We start from the raw sequence: 8,117 nt of genomic DNA on the forward strand, positions 1-8,117 counted from the left end.
AGGGAAGCCTTCCGGAACAAGTGAGTAGGGGTCTCCTGCCTGCCTCCCAGTGCCTCTGGCTAGACTCACATCCACCTGGTAGCTCTGCTGACTGAGCCCTGTTTTGATTTGGTTACTTGTATCTGTCACCTTTCTGACTCTGTGTGGTGGTTTCCAGTCCCCTGACACAGGAGGAATGGGAGTAGGGGCTTGGAGAATTAAGGGAGAAAGCTGGGCTAGCTTGGGGCAGCCTCTCCACTCGTCCTCGGCTGGCCCATGGCCTGGTACAAGCGGGAATTCCTGGCCCTGCCTGTCACAGGAGCAGGTATGACAGCCACGCGGGTGACACCAGGCCTAGGCACTCGGGTGCTCCACTCCACTAAGGCACGTAGGCGACAAGCACACTGGCAGAGGGCCTCCCGCAGGGCCCACTTCCCACCTGGCTCTCGCCCCACCATGGCCCGGGAAGCAGGCCAGGTTTGTGCCAGGCCTGCTGTGCCCAGAGTAGGGAAGGGCTCCGTGTTCTTTGCCTGTGTCTCTGTGGTGACTGCCAGGAGGAGGGCCATCGCCCGCCGTGCCGCTCTCCAAAGCCCGACACCTTGGCTGGCACCTCTGCCACCACCGGCCACCGCTGAGGTGAGTTTCCAGGGCAACCAGTGCCTCTGCCGGGGAGGGGCTGGGTGGGTCACCGCCGGGCCGCAGGCGCGGGAGTTGCTTTCCCAGGACTCCCCTTCTTCCCCGTCAGAACTGGTTGGAGGAGTTTGGAACTCGCGGTGGAGTCTTCATCTCCCGTCTCAGGTATGAGAGAGGAGACGGGGGGTCTGTTCTGCTGCTGTTGCCTGTGTGCACCCACTTGGCCTCCCCAGCTGCCCCGTGCTCCGCGGGTCGGTCCAGGGTGGCTGTGGGCTGTCCCGGCAGCTCTGTCCGGAGAGTGCTTCTTGGATTACCAAGGACTTCTGTGCACTGCTTCACTGTCTGCTCTCCTGAGAAGCCTGAGAGCGTGCTATGAGGGTTACTGTCCTCATTTTACTGATGGAGAAACGGAGGCCCCGAGAGGTGAAACAGGGCAGGCACTGGAACCTGAATCTGTGCTCCAGATCTTAAAAGAGTTCCCCAAACCCACAGGAAAGAATGGCCCCTCGGGACTGGCTCATCCCAAGGCCCCCTGTGCTATGACATTTCCAGCTGGCACTTTGTGGAGCATTTCCAAGGAGCCCGGGGCCAGGCTGGCGGCTGACCACCCTGCAGGAGGGGAGACCATGGATGCTGGGGCCCCTCGGGGTGTGATGCGCCCCGCCTATCACAGCTGTGGGATAGACGTCGCTGCCTCCTGATCAGGGCCCCCGGGCTTGGGGACAGGTACTGGGCTGAGATTATGGGACCCTCTGGGCCTTTGGTCCCTTCCTCAGCCAGGTGTGCCCAGCGCCCCCGCAGCCCCTCTGCCGCTCTCTCTCCTCACCTCCGTCTGCCTCCCGTCTCCCTCTCCCGCTGTGGTCCTCCAGCTCACTTTTGGGTCTTAGGCTCAGTTTCCCTCTATGTCTTCCTCTCTCCTCTGCTTCCCTCCACGTCGGGCTGTCACATGTTGAATTGGCAGCCTCTTGGGGGTGGCAGTGACTCCTCATGGTGCCAGGCAGCGAGCACCGCAGCAGTGGGCGACAGCTGTCCGAGCGGCCCCCGGTTTGCAGCCCATGGATGCATTTATCCCGTTTGCTCCTCTGCGTGCCTACCTCTCAATATGCTGTGGGTGTACCCATTTTCAGAGGATGACAGCAGGGCCCCACAGCGAGTCCCAGGCTGATCCGGAGCCCTCTGCATCCCCATCCAGGGCCGTTTCCGCTGCTCCCGGCATCGGCACACCTTGTTCCGGTTGTGCTGAGATAGCGCCCTGTGAGGTCAGAGGGTTGCCGTCACCCCGCCACCCAGTGTGGTCTCCTGGAGATTTCAGTGGTTCGATGCTTCGCTTCTCACCTGGCTAGCTCTGAGTTCAGCCTCTCACCTGCGGGGACCCCTGCATCCTGGGGGTAGAAGGAGGAGGAAGAAGCTACCAGAGGTTGCCAGGAACCCAGTGGCAGGGGAGGTAGGGCTGAGCCAGGTCCGACCGCTGTGCCGGGAGTTCCCACGCGTGGTCCAGCTGCGTCACCTCCTGCCAAGGTGTGTGCTCACCCGCCCACAGAGGGTCACCCCAGGACCTAGGCAGGCTAGGAATGGTGACGCCAGTGTTGGGAAATGACCGAGGAGCGTGTCCAGGCCTCACCCAGTTCGTGTCCTCCCCAGGCTCTAAATATAGATCACAAGAGACAGAAGGGGGTCAGTGACTTCCACCTGCCCAACAGGAGGTGACAGGTTTTCCACCAGGGCCTGACCTGAGTCTGGGTACCTGGTTGCCTTTCCTCCCAGCCTTGGCCAAGCCCAGGTCGGAAAGGGTGATAGCCAAAGGCCACAGTCACCCAGACACTGCCTTGTGCCCGGTTCCCGCTCTGAACTGCTGTGTGTCTGGCAGTCCCCAGAACTGCACCCCAGGCCCAAAACCCATTCCCTGGGATCCTGCCTAAAGGCAGGCTTGGGTCCCGACTTGAAGGTCCACAGGGACAGCTTTTATGATCCGCCTCTCAGGTACTGGCCAAGGATGTACCGGCCAAGGAACGGGTAGAAGGAGGGAAGGACCAGCCAGAGAGAAGGGGCAGCGTGAAGAAGGAGCTGCAGCAGTTCTGCCGAGAGGGAGCCTGGAGGGGGAAGCTAGGACCACACTGAGCCAGTGGTCTTCTGCCTGAGGGCAGTGGGATCAAGATCCCACTGGCCACAGTGTCTGGGTATGGGAGCAGGGAGAAGAGGGACCACAGAGATCCAGCCTGAACACATCTTTTCCTTAAATGAGACAGCTGCTCAGGGGCTGAGGAGTGACGTAAGATGCCCAGGGAGTCTCTCCTCGCCTCCGTCTGCCTGCTGCCTCCCTCTCGTGCTGTCCCTCGCTATGGTCCTCAGGCTCACTCTTGGTTCTTGGGATCAGTTTCCATCTGTGTGTCCCCTCTGTCTCTTCCTCCTCTGTTTCCTTCCACTTCGGGCTGTCACATGTTGAATTGGTGGCCCCTCCGGGGTGGCAGTGACTCCCCTGGGTGTCGGGCACTGGGCACTGCAGGAGTGGGGGACAGTTGTCAGAGCGATCCCCACACATGCCCTGGCTACAGGAGGCAGCTGCAGTCAGCTTCCGGCGACACTGGGGAACACAGACCCGGTGTGGTCAGGTCAGCCAGAGTTACAGGAGAAGTGGGAAATGTGGATTTTTGTATGAAATCACCTGACCTTTTACTGTTGGCTTAAAATTTTAAAAACACTTCGCAAGCCAAACAAAACACATGTGTGGGCGGGAGCTGGCTGCCATCTGTCAGTTCACAGCCTGCCTTTTTAAGTTCCCCTGCGAGCAGCGTCCCGGCTTCCGAAAGGTCTGTGCAGCTGTGCTCTCCAGGGGCTTGTGGTTGTAGCCCCCAAGGAAAGGCAGGTGCATGTCCCAGGGGGAGGTTGGGAACCTGGGAAGGCTAGGTAGGGGGTGGGGGGCATGATCTGGAGCAGGACGGAGGAAGGGACCGACGCCGATTCATAAGAACCCCCACTTCCGGGCAGTGCTTAGTGCTCTCCAGAGTCCCTAGTTCCTCCCAGCAGAGGCTCCAACAGCCAAGTACAGGGTTGTCATTGGCCTTGAGCGTCAAACCCACCCAAGTTGACCCGGGCTGCCCCCAGCCGCCTCTGACAGCCCCATCTGAGCATCTGGACTTGGGTTCTAGCTGCCCACGGCCTCAGTCCCCACAGCAGGGCCCCCAACCCCTTTTGTAGTACAGATGCCATCAGTGACCCCTGAGCACACAGAGAGTAATACAGGAAATGGTGAGCCTGGCCAGGTGTCACTACCCGAGGTCAGAAGTTTGTAGTCCTCTCTGGAGAACTGCTGGGAGCCTCAGAGGTATCAGAGGGCGAGTCTCAAGCTGTGTCCTTTTTCTTCTTCTTTTTTGAGACAGAGTCTCTCTCTGTCGCCCAGGCTGGAGTGCGGTGGTGCAATCTCAGCTCACTGCAAGCTCCACCTCCCAGGTTCAAATGATTCTCCTGCCTCAGCCTCCCGAGTAGTTGGGATTACAGGCATGCGTCACCATGCCAGGCTAATTTTTTTGTATTTTTAGTAGAGACGAGGTTTCACCACGTTGGCCAGGCTGGTCTCGAACTCCTGACCTCAAGCGATCCACCCAACTCAACCTCCCAAAGTGCTGGGATTCCAGGCGTGAGCCACTGCCTCCGGCCATTTTTCTTCTTATAACTTTTATTATGGATAATTCCAAATAGACACAAAAATAGAGAAAATTACATAAAGACTCCCAGCTTTCACGACCATCAGTGCAGGGCCACTCTTGTTCACCTCTCACTGCCCCACTCCCTGCCCATCCCTGGAGACGTTTACATGAATCCCAGGCATGTGATACCATCCACAGATAGCCCAAGATGTAACTCTGCTGGTGACCGCAACACCATTCTCACACCTAAAAAGATGTCTAATGTCACCCAGTATGCAGCAGTGTTCAGACAATCCACGTGTCTTGTAGCTGTTGTTTTTTTTTTTTTTTTAACAGTTGTCTTGCTGACATCATGATCCAAAATCCACACGTTGCATTTGTTAGATGTCTCTTACCCTTTTTCTAATCTAGTTTCCCCTTTCTTTTTCCTCTGAAATGTATTTGTTGAAGAAACTGGGTTGTTGGTCCTGTAGAGGTTCCCACAGCCTGGATTTGTGGATTGCACCCTTGTGGTGTGTTGAACATGTTCCTCTGTCCCCTGTAATCCCAAAAATGGCAGTTATATGCAAAGGCCTGCTTTGATTTAGGTTTGGGTTTTGAGGAGAACACTGTGAGTGGTGCTATGTTCCTCCACTGGTGACATGTGCTGTCCCAGGATGGCCTTGCCCTTGGTTAGGGTGTCCCCAGAGCTTACAGGAGGCCTCAGGAGAGGGTCTTGCATGCAGCAGGCGTCCCATGAATGCCAAGCCCAGTTGCTAACAGTGTGGAGCAGTCAGGCCTGCCCGATCTGGGGGCACTGGGCAACACATCCTGTGCAGGGAACTTTACCTGTACTTTCATTAGGCGGGTGTGTGTATCTCTATGTGTCTATGTCTGTATCTGTGTGTGTGTCTGTGTCTATCTCAAACTTGTTTTTTCCCTTTTTGTGGAGAATGGGGTCTTGCTGTGTCGCCCAGGCTGGTCTCCAATTTCTGAGCTCAAGAAATCCTGCCTCTGCCTCCCTAAGCTCTGGGTTACAGGCATGAGCCACCACGCCCAGTCTCTTTGTCTCTCTCCATGTCTCTGAGTATGTATGTCTCTGTCTGTGTGTCTCTATCTCTGTGTGTGTATGTGTGTCTCTGTCCCTATGTCTCTGTGTGTGTGTCTCTGTCTCTATATGTGTGCGCCTTTGTCTGTCTCTGCGTGTCTGTGTCTCTGTGTGTGTGTCTCTGTCTCTATGTATGTGTCTCCGCGTGTGCATCTCTGTGTATCTTTGTGTCTCTGTCTCTATGTGTGTGTGTGTGTGTCTCATGTACAGCCAGAGCAGTGATCAGGCTTCCCAGGAGTTGGGAGGGGAGTCCCAAAGGTAGGTGAACAAGGCAGGAAGAGGAACTTTGTAAAAACAGACACCAGCTGGAGGGACTGGCTAAGTAATGCCCTCCCCGACCCTGGCTCCTGTAGATGAGATAGTCAGATGGGAAGGAGCCAGGCCAGCCGCGTTGGAGGGTTTACTGTGATGAATTCTTTTATTTATTTATTTATTTTTGTTGTTGAGACAGAGTCTCGCTCTGTCACCCAGGCTGGAGTGCAGTGGCCAGATCTCAGCTCACTGCAAGCTCCGCCTCCCGGGTTCCCGCCATTCTCCTGCCTCAGCCTCCTGAGTAGCTGGGACTACAGGCGCCCGCCACCTTGCCCGGCTAGATTTTTGTATTTTTTTAGTAGAGACGGGGTTTCACCGTGTTAGCCAGGATGGTCTCGATCTCCTGACCTCGTGATCCGCCCGTCTTGGATCAGGCTTGAGCCACCGCGCCCAGCCAATGAATTCTTTACTCTTCACCTCTCCAGCCTCCTTGGGACCACCCCTCGCCCCAGCACCCAGGACCTTCAAGGCCAGAATAGTGGTGACTCTTTTGTGTCCTCATGAGTCACTTGTCCTTCTGGGCTTGTTCCCAGGCCCATCACTTAGCGAAGGAGATAAAGTCAGTGGCAGGCAGCTTCTGGACTTTCAGTTTCTGGAGGCACTGGGAGCTTGGCCCCAGGAGAAAGGGATGGGAGGAGGAGCTTAGAGCCAGAGGGCAGTGTCTAGGTCACCTCTTTGTGGCCCTGTGGGGACCTCCTGCCTCTAAATGTGCCTCACCTACATTACCCTCCCTGGCCAAAGGGCTTGGAGGCTTCCTAAACAGCCTCTAGGGATCTCCATTCCAAATCAAATCTACCCATCTTGCTTCTTAAAAAAAAAACAAAAACAGGCTGGGCGTGGTGCTCATGCCTGTAATCCCAGCTCTTTGGGATGCCGAGGAGAGCGCTTCACTTGAGGCCAGAAGTTCAAGACCAGCCTGGCCAACATGGCGAAACCCTGTCTCTACGAAAAATACAAAACTAGCTGTGCATGGTGGCGGGTGCCTGTAATCCCAGCTCCTCAAGAGGCTGAAGCAGGAGAATCACTTGAACCCAAGAGGCGGAGACTGCAGTGAGCCGAGATCACACCACTGCACTCCAGCCTGGGTGACAGAGCGAGACTCTGTCTAAAAAACAAAATCAAAAACAGCATTTATCACATACAGCTGATTATTAAAATACAGATTTTAGAAATTAGAAATTCAGGGAAGTAAAATGAAAGTCAGTATAGCTTCTACCCAGCTGCAACTTACCACCATAATTTTTGTGAAGTAGGCCCTTCCAGTCGTGTGCACATGGGGGTCTGGTTCTGAAAGGATGACCTGCCGCCTCACTCCAGTCACAGTGGAAGCGTTTTCCGTGGGTGTCTGAGGATTGGCACTTGGGAAGGGGGCAAGGTGTGCTCGTGGAATGTGCTGTCTGGTCCCGCCCTCTCAGTTTACAGATGGAGAAACTGAGGCCCAATGGTAGGGACCAATGGGGAGGTTGGCATGGCCAGGGCTGCTGGCAGCGATTGCTGGCCTCCCTGAGGACTGAGGGCTGAGGCCGGGACAGGCCCAGTGGTGGGTGAGGCACGAGGAAGGGTCCCATTCATTCATCCACTCTCGTGGCCCTGCTGTTAAGCCCCAGGTTGTCTTCCTTCCTCACTGGCTTCCAGAAAGAGTAGTTGAGGATCTCCCTGTCCCTGCTTCCCCTTTAGGCCCAGCAGCCCCACTCCACCCTGAGACCAGGGATGTCCAAGCGACAAGTAGCCCCAGCTGACAGGCCCCGCAGCCATGTGCTCTGCCCAGCATTGTCACTCTTGATGCCTTTCTCCTTGTCAGTTGCCTCTCAGCCCCAACCTTGGCGCCTCCTGCTCTCCCCCACCTCCCTGACTTCCCCTCTTCTGAGGGTGTCTGTAAGGCTGAAAGGGGATAGTGTGGGGCTTTACCCCAAAAATGGTAGGGCCCCACTCTCTGACCCTTTCCCCCACTGCACACACAGCGCCACACTCAGGATTTCCAATTGCACTGACATGGTCACTGAACACATGGTCAGCCTCTTCAAACTCCGCATGAACCTGTAGTCAGGTGCAGGTGCTGAGTGCTTTATGTCCCTTACGTAATGCCATCCTCCCCGCAATTGTTTGAGGAAGTCATTTTCACTACCCAGATTTTCCAGATGAAGAAACAGTGAGGCTCAGAGGAGTTAAGCAACTTGTGGAAGGCCACAGAGCTGGGGAGAGGCTTTGCTGGAATTCGGGGTAGCCGACACCAGGGCGGCTTCCCCACACATCATAAGCACGTACAGATTTGAGACCTACACAACACACGCACTGCAGCAGCGTGACACGCAGACGGTGCCTAAGCGGGGTACCCAAGGCCCCACGACACACGTGACAGCAGGCCCTTTAGGGAGACCTAGCCAACGCGCGCCCCTCGACCTCCCCGGCACCGCCCTCTTTGTTCAGACCCCGCCCTTCCAGGCTCCCGGTCCCGCCCCGGG

At 56.3% G+C, this 8,117-nt stretch overlaps 1 protein-coding gene across 1 annotated transcript in view; it reads left to right on the forward strand.

Moving 5' to 3' along the window:
- Positions 1–358: 358 nt before the first annotated feature.
- RALGDS (ral guanine nucleotide dissociation stimulator) overlaps positions 359–8,117 on the forward strand; it is a 31,737-nt gene continuing 23,978 nt past the window's right edge. Inside the window, 1 exon segment of the mRNA XM_011931426.1 lies at positions 359–615. Coding sequence (XP_011786816.1) covers positions 436–615 — 180 coding nt within the window. The 5' untranslated portion in view covers positions 359–435.

The sequence above is a fragment of the Colobus angolensis genome, unplaced genomic scaffold (assembly GCF_000951035.1).
Source record: "Colobus angolensis palliatus isolate OR3802 unplaced genomic scaffold, Cang.pa_1.0 Scaffold9, whole genome shotgun sequence".
NCBI lineage: Eukaryota > Metazoa > Chordata > Mammalia > Primates > Cercopithecidae > Colobus > Colobus angolensis.